At 38.0% G+C, this 22020-nt stretch overlaps 2 protein-coding genes across 2 annotated transcripts; one reads left to right on the forward strand and one right to left on the reverse strand.

Annotated features, from left to right (window-relative positions):
• Window positions 1-465: 465 nt before the first annotated feature.
• LOC109433205 (uncharacterized) lies at window positions 466-11943 on the reverse strand. Its single transcript, XM_019709606.3, has 4 exons — window positions 11269-11943; window positions 2014-2611; window positions 1431-1668; window positions 466-1369 (listed from the first exon to the last, which is right to left on the reverse strand). Exons 1-4 carry the CDS (start codon window positions 11769-11771, stop codon window positions 1224-1226), a joined length of 1485 nt encoding a protein of 494 aa, XP_019565151.3. The 5' UTR covers window positions 11772-11943; the 3' UTR covers window positions 466-1223.
• Window positions 11944-13404: 1461 nt separating this feature from the next.
• Window positions 13405-20739, forward strand: LOC115257648 (uncharacterized). Its single transcript, XM_029857483.2, has 6 exons — window positions 13405-13469; window positions 13549-13622; window positions 14011-14275; window positions 14345-14545; window positions 19508-19963; window positions 20021-20739. The coding sequence occupies exons 2-6, from the start codon at window positions 13558-13560 to the stop codon at window positions 20501-20503; spliced, it is 1470 nt and encodes a 489-aa protein (XP_029713343.2). The 5' UTR covers window positions 13405-13469; window positions 13549-13557; the 3' UTR covers window positions 20504-20739.
• Window positions 20740-22020: the final 1281 nt, after the last annotated feature.

Here is a 22020-nt window from a genome sequence, read left to right on the forward strand (position 1 = left end):
GTTATTCCGAATCAAAATCCTTAAGGTTGTATGCGACAAAATTAGATCAAATACATCATCATGGAGCAAAATCTTTGTTTTGTTTATTTGTTTTGAAAATCTCATTATAAACATTTCACAAAATGGCACAAAATGACAAATATTTTTTACTTTAACAGAGTACTAGGTGAAAGTTTAAAGAAAACGGCATTTTCATGGTGAACTGCAGGTGGTCCGTCTTACCCCGGCGGGCCTTCTTACCCCGTCTTCCCCTACGTGGCGTTATACCACGAAAAAGACTGCTATTCACCAGGAATGTTTTAGAGTGATGTTCTTATTCTGCAACACAACCGACGATAACGAACTCAGGGATGTGACAATTGATGAAAATACGTTGATATACAGGTACTCTTCGATATAACGTACAAAAAAGTTTTCTTTTTGTACGTTATATCGAAGTGTACCTTATATCGAAGCAGAGAAAAATATTTTTTATGCTTATATTGATTATTTCGACGTGAAATTAACCCCAAATAATGATTTCGGTGAAATTCACAAAACCAAAAAACGAAAAACATGAGTTTTCACGAAAAAGTAATTTCGTTTTTTGTGCTTCGATATAACGTACATTTTGCTTCGATATAACGTACACTAAATTTTTCCCCAATTTGCGCTAATTCTAGGATACAAGGGTAACACTGCAAGAAAACATTGAATTGAGTGGTTTCGTAGCTTATCTGAGGGTTATTCCTGGGAAAAAATAAAATTTTCAATATTGTACGTTATATCGAAGCAAAATGTACGTTATATCGAATTCGCTATATCGAGGGTACGCTATATCGAGGGTACGTTATATCGAAGAATACCTGTATTTGTTTCTTAACTCTGGCTAATAATTCAGAAGTTTATTTTAATTTTAATTACCCTTCTAACCCGATTTGACAAATGAACCATCAATAAACGACCATATGAACTATAAATGAGATATAGGATAACCTGTATGCATGTAGTGACATTTTGCGAATTTATAGTTTTTAAGTTAAATTTCACAAACTTTTCTAGATTTTGTTGTTTGGTTGAACAAAGGTCCCAACTAGCTTTTCTTTAGCAAAGATCAAGTGAAATAACTTTGCAAAAGCTTCTTCATGACAAGATACACATTACCCCACAATCCCTTAGACAGCACAAACATCGGTTGTATAGGTCTAATGTTACCATTGAAGCAATCGTTCCACGTCCTTGGGTCATATGATCGACAAATGCGGAGTTTTCTTGCGTTTCGCGTTTTGGATTTTAATATTTAGTAAACGATTGATTCGGGCATCATCGAATCGTGCCATTGCTTGTACTTGGTCGTTTGTTTCTAGCATTGCTCGGTGGTAGACTTTTTCTGTTGGTAGATGATTAGTGTTAGTTTTTGAAATTAGGCGCGAATATATGCGAGAGCTCACCCTTGATAAAGCATAGTTTTTCCGGTTCCAGTTGTATACTCGGCGTTGTATGATTGATAGCATTATTCGATTTCCGTCCGGTTACGCTGCTAATGGATAGTCGTTCATGTCCCCACAGTGCCAAAGCCAATTTGCTAACGAACCTGAGATCGTACTTTTCACCCGGTTCAACCGAATCAATGTCGACCATCGTTTGATACGAAATTAGGGAATCTCTTACCAAAACATCTCCGTTGTCCTAAGATAAAGCAGAAGATTGATTATTCTTTTATGCAAGTCTGGTACCTATCCTATTTTTAAATGTGTTAGTACGGATTAGTTTTCGAGGGATGGGTCGAAAGACATTAGCAAATACAATTCAAATAATTTGTGGAAGAAATTAACAAGCAAACTGTGGTTGCACGGAATGCTCTTTTTCGGAATTTACTCTTCTTTGTTAATGTTAGTATCGGACATTTTGGGAGACAATTTCAAAGCTACACGTTCAATTTGTTTATTCAATCTGAGAACCGTCATAAAACCGAAAAGATTTTGTGTAGGTTTCAATCAGGTCATATGAACATTAATAAAAGCATGGCCTTACCAATGTGTAAGCTCCACTCCTCATCCTATCACTTGGGGTCGGTTGTACTTGTTGCTGCTGTTCTTGTGTAGAAGCAACTGGCAGTGGAACGACAGATGGTGGTGGATTTGAAGGCAGTTTTTTGCTGTCATTCGTGGACGTTGCCGTTGGGTGAGATTTAGATGACGGTAGAATGTGGTCGGGTATCGGCGGTCCAGCTTGTTTTATACTGGTCGGATTACGCAACCGGAGTTTCTCCGAAAGTTGTTTGTTTACCTTAACCAGATCCGTGTTACGTGAGTGGGCCTCCTTCAGCCTTACCACTAGTTGACGGTTACGTCTTTTGAGCAGATCGTTCTCCCTTTTCAATCGTTCGAATTCCTCAAAGGAAGGAGCCGCTTCTGAAGAAAATGTCTGATCCGAACGTTCGTCAGGTGGTTTGTCATATTCGTAGAACTCTTCTTCCATGAAATCTAGCTCAGAATCTTGTGCATTACTTGATAAAAGTTCACTGCGATTTGTAGTATGCCAGTTATCGTTGAGGCTTCGCTTCATTCGTTTGGTGTAGGGTTGATCACTGGAACAACCAATCGATTCTGTCCCGCTTAGTGAACTTGCTCTGGAAGAAAACGAACAAAAATAGATTTATAGAATTGTCGATCTAAGTTGTCGGTTTCTTGTTAATGATTTCAGAATAGAAATCGTATGTCTTAATAAATTGGTCTACGAATTTATTTTCTTGGCTCCAACATTTCGATCCCAATATGGATCTTCATCAGCGATCCTTTATTTGTTTGATAGGAACATTACATATAACATAAGTTTACAAATAATAATTATTGTCCAAAAACATTCAGTCTGCAGTGTTCTCTTAATTTTGTCGTTGGAAAGTCCTATGAAAAGTTTCTATTTTAAGGAAATAAATATGTAGGCCTATTTATTAAGACTGTAAGCCAGACCAAAGTTCGTTCAAAGTTATCGAATGTCATTAGATGAGAATGTCGGGTAGAATGTAACATGATTTTCCTATGGATCCATCAAGGGCCTCGTTAGGGTTCAGAGATCTTTAAAGAATTCATCCAAAGATTTTCGCTTGTGGTCCATAGAGAAAACTGCTAATGATATCAAGACGAGGAATCCACCAAAGGTTTCACTAGAAATCTAATACCGTGGGGTGCCCTAATTTCGTGCGCGCCCAAACTTCGTTAACTTCTGACATCTGAGAGCATTATTATCTAATTAACAGCAAAATCATCAAAAGTTTGCTATAACCTCAAAACTACATTTGATCTCAATACAATTCACAAAAAAAAAAAAAATCAAAAATTTGATTTATGTCGATTGAAAAATAAATTGAAAATGTATGCAAATAGCAGATGCCATATTCAGAGATACGAGATAATCAACACTCACGGAAGTGAACAAGTATTTCGATCTCTAGCAAAAGTAAATATTCCAATTTATGTTTGATTATTTCAATTCAATATGTTTTATTATAATACGCAATAAAAATACTTAAAAATGCTGTTTTCTTATTTTGTTTCAACATTTATGTTGTTGGCGAAATTAGGAACCCAAAATTTGTATGGGTCCCTAATTTCGTGCACTCTTTTTTATAACTTTGTTTTAGAGGTTCATGTGTACTTGTAGCCATCGCATGATTCGATTAGGTATTAATAATAGTTCTAATAACTATTTTAATTGGTTTAAAATTAGCTAGGGACTGATCATAAACTACGTAGAAAGTGAGAAAAAATAAACAAATTTATAAATGTGGGAATACTAAGCAAGGTTGCGACCATTCATTTGCAAAGATTTACATTCATTTGCTATTATCTCAGTTCAGAAGCATGCTATCGAAAAACAATGTATGGATGAATTTAACCTTGTAGTTTTATCTGAAAGTTTGCCGAATAACATTGGGGTCGCAAACGTATACCAAAGTCGTGAGCGAGCTGTGAAGGCAACTCTCCACGCGGTGAATTGTGTTCTTCCGAAGGAAGAACCCACATTTTGTGAGTTTGTCGGGAGTTGGATTCGATCCCAGGTCCTCGGCGTGATGGTCATGTGTTCTAACCATCACACCAGGTCCGCTCCACGTCTTTTAACTTATTGATGACATTCGTTGGTCTTCTCGTTAATTTTGTATATAAAGTTTTCCTTAGGTAGTGCCATAATTGGTACACGCATCCTGTTATCATTGATTTGCTTATCAATCAAAATTATAAGGGTTACTCGCTAAATAGATTAAATTGCTGCGTAAGCCATAATTTTCTGCTTATTTGAAATGTTTCATGATTCTGAGGATCGTAGTGTGCACACCAAATTTTGATTTTTCCATCCAGCAAAACTAATTGCTGGAACGTGATCAGCATATTGTAGTTTGCTAAAACTACAGTAATAATAGCCGAAGAGTCAGCAAAATTAGAAATTGCTGAACGTCAGCAAAAGAGTTGTCAAACACTTAGCATTCCCCCCAAGGATTTTCCTTGACACATTTTGCGCGCTGCTGCCCGAGGCACCATGCAAGCAGGAAAACGAAAAAATCACCTGGAAAAGCTTTTATTTTCGTCGTGATTTACACTACACTCAGGCAAATAACCGTAAGGAATTCATAAAAACGCATTATGAAATTTAGCCATAACATAAAAATAAGATTTTCATAAGTACTCGTTATGAAACATGCGGAAAACGAAATGGTTTCAGTGGCCGGTATTCTTAAGTCTACATTATGAAATCATAAACAAGCTCAGATGAATTCATCAGCTCACATTATGAAACTCGAAATGTTCTCTTTTGATCTCAAACGAAACCTTATGAAACCATAATGTGAGTTGACGAATTCATATGAGCTTGTTTATGATTTCATAATGTAGTTTTATGATTTTGCTATTGCATCATTATGAAGTTCATCAGCCTAATTAAGACATTTGTAGCTCGAGCTAGGCATGAAATTGAAATCTGGGTGGAATCGGGTGGAATGATGCAATGCACCCGTAATTTGGCCCAAGAGCGAATGCCTCATGCATAAACTGAACCATTTTGAATCCGAAATTATTAAATTTGTTGTTGATCGATCAGTTTTATTGCGACAAGGCTTTCTCTCAAGAGCCAAATCTTTCGCAAATTGACAAAGATGGACTTCAGGAACTATTCTGCACGGTCTGCCGCGTGTTTGTGACAAGTATTTTGTCGTGGTGCATACATAGTTCCTTATTGTTGGAAACTGAAACAGTTCATAAAGCGCATTAAGAATTTCGAATTAATGAGGCATGAGAAAGTTAGATCAGATTTATGAAAATTTGCATGATCATTACGATAATCATAACGGCCCTATGAACATATTTTTTTCATTTTGCTCGCTGTTTCATAATGTTTACCTTTTGAATTTCGTATGTTCAGTTGCCTGAGTGTAGTATTGTTTGCACCACTTTGATTATAAACCTTTATCGAATTTACTTACCTCTGATTACTAAAAATCAAGCTCAAACGAACATTTTGATTAATTTTTATTTCGACTGAAAAGTAAAAAAAAACAAAAAATTTCGGCCGGATTTGAGCTCGGACAAAATTGCTGAACGACCAGCATAACAAGCTGTCAAAATGCATTACTGAAAAACCAGCACAAAATATTTTACTGGATGGATTACTGATTTTACAGCATGTCAAAAACCAGCAAAATTTTGCTGGTTTTCAGCGAAATAAAAATAGTGTGTGCTGTGTTAAAGAGTGGATGTGAAAATTTTCATCCGTCAATTTTTCCGATTTTCTTAATTTTTAAATCAATTGATTTCAAGTATAATCTTTGCGAAAGTTCGATGGTGAGTGACCAGGATTGGCCGCTAGGAAGCGACCACGAACCAAATCATCCAAATGAACGGAAATCCCAGGATCGATCTCCAGACAAGCGACCTCGAGCCAGAATGGACACCAGGACGACAGAGCCAAATTAACCACCCTACATCCGAACCAGCGTGTCCCCGAGCAAGAAGGTTAACAATGCATCCAACACCGAACAAGCGTGTCATCCTTACGGACCTTCCGGGCCATCCGCATCCTGCCGAGCCAGCGAGCTATGTATTCAAGCCGGTTCAGTGATCCCTCCAAATCTGCGTGACCCGAGGCGCGGCCTGTGTTATTGACAGAGTGCTCAATTTCCATACCAGCGTGATCTGTAACTCCACATTACGTCCTAGCCCTGAAGAGTTAGGTGTTGTTCCTTGCTGTGCTGTGCTTCCTAGCATGCACAGCTCTTGTATGGGGTGAGCATCGCAGCATAATTACCGTCGGGTGCGATCGTCCGACGATATGAAATTTGGTAAGACCTTTCCGATTATTTTTTAAACACTGTATTCTGTATTACTATATTTCTTTATTCGCTATTTTCACCATCCTATCATCTATTGGAAGCCGTTTCAGTTCTGGACGCTTTCTAAGTTGATGATAAGATTTATAAAATGCTTGCAAGGACTTGGCCAGGTGTGTGGAGATGAGTGGTTCCATGGTATTGTAGATAGTAGCGAAATCTATAATAGCAATGGATATACTCATCTTTGCAACTCCATTCACGATTTGTGCAAGTATTCGTGCTATGCTATGCTATGGTATTTGAAATGTTTCATGATTCTACCCCGTAACGTGGGTAGATCACCTTGGAATGGTGCGTTGCGGTGTAAGATCTACCAAATCAAATTTTGATCTTGATATTTATGATTCCGTATTTTTGAATATTCCAAGATCAAAGTTTGATGCTCTTTTCCTTGTGTTTTGTAGTATTTGTGTTTCAATGTACTGCTAATTAACATTTTATTTCAGCAGGATTCAGGTAAATGTATCGTACGATATAAATAAGATTTTAAAAATATGTAACTGTGGCGAGCGTATCACTAATATGTAGCTTATTTGACGTACGATGTTAATATTATTTTATATTTCAGATTATCAACCGAAGAATCTAGTAATTCAACCAAATGCCAACAATATGACGAGAAAACCAGGATGAATTGGGCATACAACTGATTCGAAGCAGTCTAACAATGGTGTGCCTGAACGTTAACCAAACGTATCCTTTGGAGTTTACCCTTCCACTAACAACACCCTAATTCCCGTGACACCTAGGCCTGAGAGATCGTAGAGTTGTCTACATTTTTCATAGGTGTCCAAAACTAACCATCCTTTCCCATTCCTCAGCAGTCGCAAGGACGTGGCCAGGACAGTGCTCGACCATTGGAGGATTGCGTCAGTCTTGTCTAAGAGTCAGAGATTAGTCCCAAATCTTTGTGCTTTGGTTCGGACGGGAAGGAGGCAACCCTCATAACAGCGGTCTAGGACTGTACCACCTACGAATTTGTGCGACTCGCTTAATGCTAATGCTAATGCTAATTTGAAATGTTTCATGATTTTGCGAATGAAATAATAAAAGATTGCCTTGGTGATCGCGACGTTTAATCAGTTTAACCATTAGAAAAATAATCACAGAATGTCAATGTCGCGCCTGTTCGTGTGACTAACATCCAGTTTGCCACGTCCTAACAGCGTTAGTACCGGTACTAGAAGTGTCAAATCATTTTTTTTTTCGACCAAAACAAAACATTCGCTACAATATGTGAATATCAAAACAATGGATAAATACTAGCCTGGGACACAGAAAGACATTTTACTCCTGTACACTTTTTGAGCTCGATTTTGGCCCCGTATCAACTATGCAAAATTTCAGCTCCTCCCAAATTCCTGCTAAGCTGCTCGACCTCTATAAATCCTCTTTTACAAGAGTTGGCCGCATAGTTTTTTTTTGTAGTACTGTGATATTAGTATTGAAGTTTCCTTTTCTATCCCGTTTTTCTGTAGTTATTTCGAAGGTTTTTGTTTGTATTTTCCTTCCATGTTCATTTGTAGTTGGTTCGTTATAAATACTAAATGTAGTCTTGTTTATATAATCGATGTAAGGAATTCCGTATCACGATGAAGAACTTTATGTACAAAAATGTATTGGATAAATCTACGGGCGTTTCGAAATACACTTGTCACGCGTTTTTTCTCGGTGCCCGATATTTTCAATTAGGCTGACCGAACTTTGAATCGGCTGATGGGGCTACGCCATCCGGCGGAGTTTTCCCCGTAGTGCTTCGCAATTAGATGTGATAAGATTGACGTGAAAGTGATTTTGGGTGTGAATATTTCCATCAGCTGCTGATTTCAGCAGATTGCATTTTTGAAGTGAGGTTTTCGGATTTTGAAAGTGGTTCCGGATGCGAAGATAGAAGGTGTTGTGTAATTTTCGGTTGCATTCGCCAGAGTTTGGTTTGGGACGTCGGGAAAATTCCACATGTAATAGTGCAATACCAAATGCTGGTGTAATAAGCCTGCGCTGTTGAAACCTCTGCTGTACCGGAGCGAGAAGAATGCACTTTGAAGTGGCTGGATGAACGCGGAAATAGTTAAATTTTTATATGTTCGAGGACGGCAGATCGAGACGAAAATCCATGGACCTGAGAAGATCATCTTGACGGCAAAACTTGGTGAGATCGATGCATGTTATGTTTCATACGAATTTTATTTTTACTATATTTGCTACAAGAATTGCTACCATTGTTCATAAATGAATTCGGCAACCCATATATGTAGATTAATATATTTGCATATACATTTTTGTTTCTCCATAACAATTGAAATTATGGTTATATTAGTAGATTATAATCATGTTTATGTGTCTTAATTGCATGTACTGTTAAAATCATACTGAATTCCTAATCATTCCTGTACCAAAATCCTATTTCCTTTCTATTTTTTCGAGGGCGTCGGTGAGTCGCTGGCATCTCGATAAATAGTTATTCCTTCCCTTCTATCCCTTCCCATCCACATAACGTATTTCTTATCGTTTCAGAGAGCGAGCAATGGCGCTTAAGCCTAGGCTTGTAAGCCAGGACACAGTGTAAATGCCTGTGCCCCAACCCGGAATCAAAAAGGCCCATGGAGTGACAAAATTTCTTAGCTATGTCACTCCCAACGATGGTGTTTAAATATACCAAAACACTTTCACTCACTCCAACACATCTACATGATTTACTCAAATACACTTACACAATCTGAATCTTGTTGCATCACTCGCTTATAGTGATTCCCAAATCGCCCCATTCCAAATATCCAACTCCTTGACACCTATGGGAGTGTCGGTGAGTCGCTGACCTCTTGTAAAGTAGGTGTCATATCATCACATCCTTTCCTATCCTCGTAACGGAGAAGATGGGCGTGGCCGGCAATGGAAGTTCTCATGTCTTTTTTACTTCAATCTCTGGTTGGATAGCTGTTCCTTCCCAAACAGCATTCCATAAGCAATTAGAATAGGAGTATCAAAGTTTAAACATGACAACTTTCAGTATGCAATCTACGAATTACTCCGTTACCACGCAACGCAACGCAACGCAACGCAAAAAATGTATTGGATAAATCTACGAAAATTTCTTATTTAATAAACAATAATAATAATAAAAATAATAATAAAATTTCAGCTCGATTGGAGGAACTATATTTTAGCGCCAGCTATTTTAAGTTTTCATACGATTTACTATGGGAAAAATTACCTTTTCAAAGAAAAATCGCCACAGGTTGCCCCTTAACCTCCAAAAATAAATCGATGAATGATTTCTGTTGGAAATTTTACGAAGAACCAACCCTCCAAAGACCGCAAAGCGATCTAAGGCATGTGGAGAAAGTTATTGACTGAAAACCGAATAGGATGCCAACGCTATTTAACATGTAAGGAATAACAATATTTAAATAATGGAATCTCGTCATTTCATCGTTCGGGTGAGGCTTGATAACTTTTTCCACGAACGTCGCATCGGTTTGCGGTCTTCGGAGGTCTGTTTCCTCTTGAAGTTTTCTACAGAAATATTTCATCGACTTATTTTTAGGGATCAAAGGGTGACCCCAAGCGATTCTTTAACCCTTAAAGGCGCACGACAATAAAAAACTGATTTAAAAAATAAATTAATAATTAATAATAAAAGTGAAGGTCAATTATTTTGGAGCGTTTTTAGGTATGTTGTTTTAAAACAACATTGCGCATTTAAGGGTTCAGTTTACGCTGTTTAGTGAATCCCTCTAGATTTTTTTTTCCATAAGCGCAGTTTCGAGTTCGAAAGGAATCACTCAAGAAACTTCTTGAGTGATTCCTGACAGAAACTTTCTTCGGTGACTGCCATTTGAACTGTCATTTCTTCGCTACTGCGTACTGCGATCGAAGAAAAACTGGTTTCTTGAGCGATTCAGGCAAGGAATTTCCCATGCATCAAGATAGGCTGAGAAATTCCTTCTGAACTGCAAACAGTGCTATAAAAAGAAATGAGAAAATCAGCTCAGTAGGCTAGTTGTAAGAAGGAAAGTTTTGCTTAAGAAATTTTTAGGTGGTAGGTATTCAGATTTTCTGCCTAAGATTTAATTTTTTTCCCTGACACCAATTTCGATTTTCTCTTATTTCCCCCCCCCCCCCCTCGGTAATTTTTTGTCGGAATTCGACATTTTGAGGGGGGGCACAAATAAATTATTTAAGAAATATAAAAATTTTCAAGTGAAATTAATGGCGTCGAGGAAATTTCTTAACCCTTTATAAGGCAATGGCAACTATATTGCCACCTCGTAAGCTCGTTTTTGGGGTAAACGGGCAGTGGCAATTATATTGCCACCAGCGTTTTTGGCCTAAACGGGCAGTGGCAACTATATTGTCACCTAGATTTTAGAGAGTTTCTTTCAAACAAAAATTGCTTTGTACATGTAATCATGTATATAATCATTTTCATAATAGTATGCTTTGACAACTCTTCTAGTTTTCTCGGCCTTATAAAGGGTTAACAAATCCAAGGAGTTTAAAGATTTTGCCTAATTGTTTGGGTAATTTTCCATCCATTGCATTTATTATTTATCATCCCCTCCCCCTCGACTAGTCAACGAGGAAAGTGACAAAAGAAGAAAATGAGATTTGTTCCGGCCTTAGGGAACGTCCATAAATTACGTCACGCTTTAAGGGGGGTGGGGGTTCAGCAAAGTGTGACGACCCATACAAAAATTTCAGAAGTCCCATACATGAAGTGTGACATAGGGGGGAGGGGGGGGTTGAAAATGGTCGATTTTTGCGTGACGTAATTTATGGACGTTCCCTTATACTGGTTTTCCAGGGCCGAATAAATCCCGGACTTTTAAGGAATACGTTTATATCGGTAGATGGTAGATTGACCAATTATAAAAGCTAATTCATTCATGAGCATGTTTAATACTTACTGAAACTCGTTTACTATCGAGTCCAACAATGGATTATGTGACAGGTCGTTCCCATTCGGGTCCGCTTGTGCCCGGTATTGTTCGTTTAGGAAATTATTCAACGCTTCGTCATCTCCGGTTTCATTGCACTTGTAGCTCTCGTCGATCTTTTCCTCTTTGATATGCATATCGAGCTGGAATGCTTCCGACAGCGGACCCCCAACTCCTCCATCAACCGATCGCATTTTCCTGTTCAATCGAATTTCCTTGATTTGCAGATAAAATCGGTGGAAATTTTCTAACTGTTGGCAACAACTCAGACAAAGGTATCCTTCGGTTCCGATGGTCTCTTCGGGGAAATACTTGCGGATTAGGGCGCCGATGGCCCTGGTTAGGCCCTCCTCGCTTTGGATTGCAATGAATACTTCGTGTGGCTTTGCGGAACACTTTACAAAGAAGCACAACACGCAGTGCAGTTGATCTGATGCAGCTGGTTGCTGATTCTCATGTGTGTTCAAATCCATTGCATTTCAGTTTGCATTTGTTTCATCACTAAAACTTATTTCCATTATTTATTAAAATTTAATACATTTAATGTAGTTATCTTCAGTATTTTTTTTTTTAATTGTGCACAAAATAAACATTAAAATGACTGAATGTTGTTCCATGCACCACAAATAGACGGAAAACTAGTGTTGACAAAACCCCATGGCACACAAACACTAGTAAAAATTCACAAAGATTTTGAAGCTTGCTCGTACGCTTTTTCAAAATTTCATTATTTCATTATTTACCAAAAATGACTGAGATGTCGAAATTATTGCAAAATATTTACATAGGTATATATTTATTTACATGCTCAGAGCTGGTCTCAAGATTTTCAAATCTTGCAAGTTGCAACCCGGAGCGCCGATGGGAAGCTGGAGGATTTTGCGTGACCTTCACACATTAGTGCGTAAAGAATTTTTAGCGTCTAAACAAATTGACAGATCGAAACAAGAAAGAGTCATGCGTAGATTACGAAATTTTGGGGATTAGGAACCTTGGGTCGAATTGTGAATTGTCAGACTTAAGAGCTGTCGGTACACGGATTTTTTTTTAACCCAGCGATTCATTCTATTTGCGTTTCCGCACTCGTGAAAACTAGTGCGATAGTCCAGTGGTGAACTCAGGGGTGAACTAAATGCGCTACCATAATTGCCACTTGCGGATCTCCTGGTTTCGTGTATGTACACTCAGCGAAAAAAACTAACGAAATTCATCGAAATACCTTATGAAAATTTGCTATAACTAATTCTTATGGATGACATAAGAATGCCTTATGAAAATTGATCGTGCTTGCTATGACAAATTTCATAAGATAGACTTATGAAAAGAACAAAAAAATCATAAAATGATGCAGACTGGATTCCATCCATGAACGTCGGGATCACCTAGCCCGTGTTTTATCCACACGACTACCGACGCTTGAGAATACCATGTTGCTAAACATGAATAAAAGCCAAACTGTGAGACGATTTTACGTCATAGAGTGACCTTATGAAATTCATCCGAATCATTATGAATTATTTAAAGGCCGTTTCATAAGTTGGGCCTTATGGAAATCTTAGGTTATTTGGCTGAGTGTATGAGTTGGTTTCTGGTTCCATACATATGTCCGCGAGTCAAGCTTGAACGTCTGTCTGCGAAATAAACTACAGTAGACGTTCGGTCGGTGCAAACGGTTTAACTGCAACGCTTTTTAACTGCAAGTCCGGTAAGTGCAACAAATTTGCAGTTATCGCACCGCCAAACGTCAAAATGGTGCGCCATGTTAGCCCTAATGAACAGTCGAGTGAATTTTTCGTTCATTTTACGTCAATTGATGGCTTGTTGACACTGTCAGGCGTTGCAGTTATCGGATTTTCGTTCGCTAAGTGAAACGTAAACATGTTGCAGTTATCGAACGTCTACTGTATTGGAAAATATTTTTCGGGGTAATCTGTTCGGGAAAATGGGCTTTTCGGGGTAATGGTATTCGGAGAAATGGGCTATTCGGGGTATTGGAATTCAGGGTACTGGACTATTCGGGGTTATTGATTTTCGGGGAGATGGTTTTCGGGGTAATGGAATTCGGGGAAGTGTTATAGGACCCATCAAACATCATCATAAATATTTTTATTTTTGACGTTCGCCCGATTTGTTTCTGATGTTTGTGTCGCTTTCACTTTGATTTTGCTCATGTAGGTAGTATTTTCATACATTCGGAAGTTTTTCAGTGAAAATTTGGTGATAATTGCTGAACACTTCAAGATTCTGCAGAATCTCGAGATGCAATGCGTAATCAAGACGGAACCTGCCGTGGATTTCCACTTCCAAGATGTAGGCGATCCCACGTAAGTATGGTTTTGGTCTATTTTCTAGAACCGATGGTAAAATTACTCGTTTGTATTGATATACAGTTCTAGGTGTCACTGTACATGATACCGTTATACAGCACACTGTATGATTTTTAGTATTTAATAGAATTCCAAACCTAGAGGGCATTTTTTTAAATAATTTTGTAAACGGTGTGTTAATTTCTATTTTTTTAGAAACCGTTTGATTTTCATAAACACCGCTATTTGTGTTACAATATGTAACTCGTATCAGTTGCATAATGAACATTATGCAACTTGAATAATGATTTTGTTGTAATGAAGTAAAGTGTTGTATTTACATGCAAGAATGTTAGTTGATGTAAATTTTATGATATACATACTTACATTTTTCTCTGTATTCTAGGCCTTCCTCGAGTCAATACATGAAACGACGATGTTCTATGGATATTGGTCCCACGTCACGGGTTCCGAATGTAACTGATTCTTCTACCGATGCTATGAATCGCTTACTGCAAAACTGGGGGTTGGAGGCTTTAATTCACAGATTTGCTGAACACTTGATCGACTTGAGCGTGCTGGACTACATGCTGGATGTTGATATCGTAGATTTGTGCCAAGGTTTACCAATCCGGTACAGGCTTCTGCTGAGACACAATCTGCGAAACGGAGTAATGATAGTTTTAAAGAATTTTTACCATACAAATTGCATACTGATTTTTTTTTTATTTTGTTTGCAGTACCATAAAGACAGTCTCGCCCCCGATCAGCCAAATAAACGACAGCACACTACAGTCGAAACCAACGAAAATAGTCTTTACGAAATTCACTCAAATTTCGTGGATAATTGCATGCCACCTCCGAATTTCGTGTCAGTACCAGGATCATCGCCCGCGAATGATAATAATTTTACTGGAGCTGAATATAAGACTGGCTATACGGTAAGTACAAAAACAGGTATTTACTAAGGTTTATGAAATGTTATGAAGCCAGTATCGGGATGTTGATCTTTTCTTTACTAAATGTTATAAGGTATGAGTGCATATCAGGTAATCTGGACAGGCTAGAACAACGCTTGGAAAAATATCTATTTTCTTTATTACTTTAACAGTTGATATGTAAATTTACTATATATTAACCCTTTTTAATGCGAGGTTTGCACTTCAAACGGAATCGCTCAAGTACTTTTCGTCCAGTGCATTATTTTTCCGTGACCAGAATGGTCAAGAAATTTAACACAGCAAGTCCCATTTGATTTGACGTTTCGTTCGAAATAAAGCGACGCTTTCTCATTTCTTGAGCGATTCCTTGCATGAATTTTCCACGCATCGAGATAGGCCAAGAAATTTCTTGAGATCTGCATACTACCCATAAGGCAGTGGCACATACAACTTTTAACTTTTTAATTTCCTTATAACAACTTATATCGAACTTCTTTATTGGTTTACGCATACCATGGATTACTAATAACGCTGAATATATTTTTGGTCCTAAACAAAGCTTAAATAGTAATTTGAATGGACGCGGGTGCCCAAGTAGTTCGAAACCCTACATATTGCTACCGCTCTGGGTTGAAGGGCGCCGGGCTAAGAAGATCAAACATTGTTTCGTTTGGGGAAAACGCTTCTTTTTTCCAAGTACTACTGTACCTTGATTTTCGAGATTTTTTCAAACAAAGATTTTTTTTGTACATGTAATTACGTATAATTTGTTGTCGAAACAGATTCCTTGGGAATCTTTGCTAGCACGTCATCGGAGGGTTCTTGATCGTATGTTTATTACTAAAAGTCTTGCTGAGACCCTCTCAATATTCTTAAAACTTAATTGCGAGCACATGAAGAGATCCTCGGTGGATTTTCTTTTAAATAATATTTTTAATAAACACATAGGGTGACGAAGGGTACAGGGTTGTTACAAGAAGCGTGGAAAAAAATCCGCGCCAAATCCGCGCGAGCAAAATTTGAATCCGCGCCAAATCCGCGCGATACTGGAAATAAAATCGCGTCAAATCCGCGAGTTCCCTAAAGTTTCATTTTTGTACATTACGTTTATATTAAACATTAAATTAAGTCTACACTAGTGTATGAAGAAAAGCCACTTTAAACTGGAATGGGCTATTAAAGTAGGCTAACTTTGATTCGTTATTCGATTCGAGCTCTTTTCTGGACTAACTTTTGATTCGTAAATTAACGCAGCTTATCTTAAATATTCTAATAATTTTTTAATTAATTTTGAGATTTATTTTAGTGTTGTCAGGAAAATCGCAGTGAGACATTCTAGAAAAAAAATAGATAATATTCTCCAGGAAGAATACTATAGGGCCCGTCGATGAACTATGTTGACTCTTAGGGGATATGGGGTTCATAATAATTTCGAAAATTTTGTGTGGACAAAGTCCATGAGGGTGGATGGGGGTGTAGTTAATGACAAGAGGAACACATGGGGAGATGCTTGTAAAAAATAAACAGAAAATGCCTTCCTCCGCAATTATACTACTACAAATTCCTACAACAACATTGGAGGAAATTCCGGGAAAATTCTCGAAAGACAATTTGCAATTTTTTAAAGATTTTTTGCTGATTTAAAATTCTTTCAGGATTTTTTTCAAGAATATCTCCAGGAATTTCTGCAGTTATTTGTTCATTAAGTTTTTGCAAAATCCCACAGGGTTATTTAAAAAAATACACCTCGTCCTTTTTTTACGTCCATGCTTGGCTAAGCGACAAAAAATTTTACCGCTAAGACAATGAGCAAACTCAACAGTTTTATATTTTTTAAAACATCTTCGTAATTGGGAGAAGTGTAAAAAAATATAAAAATGTGCATTTTGATCATTATTTTGTCGGTAGAAATTTTTTTCGCTAAGCCAATAGTGGACGTAAAATAAGGTTTGGGTGTACTAATTATTAATTTTCACCGGGATATGCATTTTTATAAATTTGCTTCATGGTGCCTAACAGATTTTTCTAAAATGGCCTAAAGATTTTTACTAGAAATGCCTCCATGGACCACTCTGAAAATTTCAACGTTAAATCTATTATTACAGGAATTCTTCTAGCGGCTTCTGATGGATGGATTACTCCTGCCATGGATTTCTAAAATATATTACAAATATTATAAATTCTTAGAAACAAATTCTATTGTTTTTTTTTTAACTTGCTGGCTTTGTAGTTACGTGTATGATCATGTCCGTAATGGGAATCTTGGGGAAATTGGTGCAGAATTTTTCTAAAGAAATATTTTGTGGAGTCTCATCCAATTTCATAAGGTATAGGGGTAGGCGGGGCAATATGGACACCCGGGGCAGAATGGACACCCTCAATATTTTGAAATATGCGATCTTTTTTGAACTTTTAATGAATGGAGAATATAGTCCATTTGTCTAAAACGTAGTTTCAGGAAAGAAACATTCGAAATTAAAATCATACTTGATTTTACAAGAAAAAGTTGCGTCCTCCGTTTTTTGTGCATGGAAATTATAATTTTCACACCATCTAAAATAAGATTTAGTGATTAATTGATTGCAGGTCGATTAAAACCTGATATTTCTAGAACACATACAAGTAGTTTTGCTGTATCTACATGCTTAACATGTTCATATTTTCTTCTTTATTATATCAAAAATCAAGTTTGGCAATATCTTCTGCTGCCGGGGCAAAATGGACACTCACCTTTTTGAAAGAAGCGGCAAGGGAAAAGTATAACCAAAATCACAAACCAACCAAATTCTTCGATTTCAGTATATTTTCGGTTAAATGTTCACTATAGTAGACATAGGGTGAAACAAATTGGTCAACAAACGACAGCAGTGGAAAATAGTTGTTCTAGGCACAGCTGTACATGCCGACAAAAACGAAGCTTTATCCAAAACAGCTTGTATTTAAATTAACTGAACAAAAATGAACTACTTCGGCGTATTATTCATCCATAATAGTTGTTTTGTAATGAAATGACATTATAGGTGTAAATAATGTACGAAATTCGTAAAAGTCTTATAGTGTCCATATTGCCCCATGGGGGTGTCCATTCTGCCCCGTATGCTTGAAGACGGTCATGAAAAACTAACATTTTTCATAACATTTTTTGAAGTGGATAAATCATTTTTCTTCGTGAGCATTCTTATGTAATAGATGCTAAATAGACTTTAAAAGGATACATGTATCAAAAAACTAAACTTTTTTGACATCTTGCCAGGCAAAGTTGCCAAAAACCTTAGGGTGTCCATATTGCCCCGCCTACCTCTACCAGTAATTCAGAAGAGCTTTACCTGATAATTTAACTAAAAATTCTTAATGTTTTGTCCGAAACTCTTTCGAGAATATTTATCAGCAAATTCTTTCGATATTACTACAGGAAATTATTGAAAAAAATCAGGCATTACGAAACAAATCACTTGATATTTTTTATGATGAAAGCATTAACCCAAAAACAGAAAAAAAATATTAAGTCCATTTACAAAAATCTTAAGGTGAAACATCAAGAAATCCCATGGCAATTCTGCATACAAACTTTAGAGACACAAATCTGACGAACAAAGCATCGAACCAAGCCGCACTTGTTTATCCTGCCTTTGCTCACTTGCAAAAAGAGGCAGCTTTTCCAAATCGAGCGCATTTGTTTACGAATTTTAAGGATTGGTGCTCTTGAAAATGTGAATAGGGGTCCAAGTCGGCCGTTGTGGCAGCCATATTTGTATTCCATGTAGTTCCTCCTTAAGAGTAAAATCGGAAGAGTTCCGGGGATGCACCCTTAAGAAGATCCTGGATGATTTTCTGGGTTTTGTTATGGCACTTTTAAGAAGTATTCGGGGTAGAGCTCGATGTTCCTGTAAATCCAATAAATACTATATGTTATCTCATTTATAAAGGTGAGAGAGTTCTTGCATGTTTTATTTGAATAGGGTATGGGTGCCATCAGTAATCGCACGCTCCCATATTCATTCTATTCGAAAACAAGCGGCACCGATTGTTTTGATGCGTGCTCACTTCTAACAAAAAATACAAGAAAAAAACAAACAGCGTTTCAATCCTTTGTTTTTCGTGGGATAAAAATGGGAACCACATGCTTAATAAGGGAATCAATACCCTATGTTGTGAAAGCTGTTGCTACGACAATATACTACACAGTTGTAACTGAGCTGATTTAGTTCAAAGCTTTCTAGATCCTTATTGTATTGAATTATTACTGAAACATATTACCAATGATCCAAAGGCTCTATCATTCATATCAACGGGAATAGAACTCTCAGTATTGTCACTTGCAAAATCCACATAACAAAGTACGTAGAAGAGGTTCATCAATCGCCGGTTGGTAGAGAAATAGAATGCAATCTCACACACCAAAAATATTATGCAAATCAGAGTAAAACCACATAGTAAATTTACATAACGGAGCAGCAAAACTAATTCCGCACCAAAGCCGCGCGAGGGCCGAATTCTAGGGTCAAATCCGCGCCAAATCCGCAAAAATCGCGAAATCCGCGAAATTCGCGAAATCCGCGCTGTTGTAACAACCCTGAGGGTATTATCGGCAGGTTTGTTCTCTTCGTCATGGAGGTTTTTGTGGGCCGAATTGCCTGAAATTTGGGCATATAACTCAGCTTGGTGGGGAAGGATTTGAGGCCAACTTTGAGACAAACAGGTACCAAAAAAACCATGACGAAAAGAACAAAACTGCCGAGAAAACGTAAGGTCCCCTATTTGAGTTTGGCATATTTTTGGAATATGTAGAAAATCTAATGGAACTGGTGGATTTCTTCACACATTTTTTTCTATTACTAGTACCATGAGGTCGCCATGTCCATTCTCCGCTCGTTTCATACGATTTGAATATCAATTATATGAAACGAACGGTGAATGGTGACATTGCGGTATTCAAAACCATCGTTACATTTCCTTCCAAAGTTCACGCCACGATCGGCCGACGTTACGAATGAAGAGGAACTCAGGATGAGCGATTCCGATTCGGAAAGTCAAATGGACGCAGAAGCACCCGAAGAAGTGGCCACCGATAGACTGATTCCGGAGAAATCCAAGGCATTGTATGAAGGTTCGTATAAGAAGTTTGATGAATGGCGCTCAAGGAACAATTACACCACGGTGGACGAAAACGCCATGCTGGCGTATTTCTCGCAAGAGATGGGCAACCAAAAGCCCTCAACAAACTGGAGTCACTTTTCTATGCTGAAGGCTACCATTAACATGAACTTGGGCATAAACATTAGTGGTTTTACGAATCTGGTATCATATCTGAAGCAAAACTGTGACGGGTACAGTCCAAAAAAGTCGAAAATTCTTACGAAAGGCGAAATATTTCGATTTTTGAAGGAAGCCGACGATGAAAAGTATCTAGCCCTCAAGGTATTTCTTATGTCAATGTAAAATATTTGGTTATAATTGAATACTTTTATTTTATAGGTTGTACTGATCGTTGGGGTGTACGGGGCTTGTCGAAGAGAAGAAATACTGAAACTGACGTTAAACGATATTGAAGATACAGGAAACAGCGTGAAAATTACCGTTCCCAACTCGAAATCGAAAACACTCAGACAGTTCGTGATCACTAGAGGTAGCGATCCTGAAGTGGACATGGTAAAGCTGTTCCGTTTGTATGCTCAGAAGCGACCGGTCGGCGTTCCACACTCGCGATTTTTCATTGGCTATCGCTATGGAAAGTGTACCAAACAAGCAATTGGAATTAACTCGATTGCCCACATGCCGAAACAGATTGCTGAATTCCTCCACCTGCCCTCCCCGCAAGAATATACGGGACATTGCTTCCGTCGCTCGGCAGTTTCCCTGCAGGGAGACTCAGGCGTGGATATAGCTATCTTGAAGAGACAAGGAGGATCTACAAGCAAAATGCATGCAATAACATTCAATCTCGATACAGATGTTTAATTAGGAACGTGTTATTATCCCTAGATGTTATCAAACAATTATTTATTAAATTTAAAATTTATTTATTCATATCATTAGACAGTTAAATGTAAGGAAGTGGATCATAATTCGAATTTGAGTTGGAGTGTAACGCTTAACGCGTTTAGTCGTTCAAATAGCATTACATCCTCAGCTCTCCTGGCAAAAGACTTAAGCCTTAGTTAGGCCTTTGAATATATTAAACAAATGAAAACAAATTTAAACAAGTGTTTGTATTCATAGTCACGCGCAGTCATGTTTCTGTCGTTTTTTCGGAATTCTTCAAATAGAGAATTCACACTCTTGAAGATTCACAACATTTGAACCCAACCGGACGTTGTACAATGATACAACTGAGTCGCGACACGACCCAATTCGCCACGTTTTCTGAATCATGTCGGAATACTAACAGCATGGCTTTGCTGAGAACCCGTGCGTTTATCGCTTCTGCTATATGGGCCCTCTTGGTCCGAGTGTGTTCGAGGTGGCGCCGAAAGTCAGCAGAAAAATGCCGCTTCTTTTCGGTTCGGTACCGTCGCGCTATCGTCGTCGTTCCCCGTAGTAGTTCAGTGTGTTCGAGGTGGCGTCGAAAGTCAGCAGAAAAATGCCGCTTCTTTTCGGTTCGGTACCGTCGCGCTATCGTCGTCGTTCCCCGTAGTAGTTCAGTGTGTTCGAGGTGGCGTCGAAAGTCAGCAGAAAAATGTCGCGCTGTCGTCTTTGGTTTGTGTCATGTGCGTCGTCGTTCTCCGAGCCCGAGGTAGAGTCAACATTGAGTTCGGGTCGCGCGTGGTCGTTGGGATAGTTGGGGGAAAGTTTATTTATTTATTTTTTGTTTTGTGTTTCGGTATTGAGTTCGTGTCGCGCGTTATCAAGGGCACTTTAACATAGTAGCTAGAAAACGGAAGATCCAGCGAGTGGCTTGAACGAGTGAACATGCGTGATAGCCTGAGGGACTTTCTCGTGTGCTGCAGGGGATAATCCGGTGAGTTTGTTCCTTGTTGTTTGTTGTTTCTCTCTATATTGCCTCTATTTTCATTAACTTCTTGATTCATAATAGTTGGTAGCTTGTGTCTAATTTTAATGTATGTGTGTATGTATCTGTTCAATATTCTTTCATCGAGTTTGTATAGTTCGTCACCATGAGTGTCGACATGTGTTTTGTTTTCGTCAATTTCCAAAATTGCATCTTGCAAATTATCACTTCCTCTACCTAGTTCTGTTTGTATATATATTTTAATTATTTATTTATTAAAGTTTGTATATATTACTTATATAAATCTTTCAAGAATTTACGCAGCAAGCACTGTAAAGTTCGTCACTTCAAGTGTCGGCCAAAATTCTCGCTAAACACATTTTTTCAATGAAATTTCCCTATATTATTGTACAGTCCGGCACTTCAAGGTGCTGACTTCAGTTTTTTGTATTACAATATGTTTCAGTATTTCTTCCCTTGAATTGTGCGGTCCGCCACTGATGGTGTCGGCACAGAGTTTTGTCTC

The sequence above is a fragment of the Aedes albopictus genome, chromosome 3 (assembly GCF_035046485.1).
Source record: "Aedes albopictus strain Foshan chromosome 3, AalbF5, whole genome shotgun sequence".
NCBI lineage: Eukaryota > Metazoa > Arthropoda > Insecta > Diptera > Culicidae > Aedes > Aedes albopictus.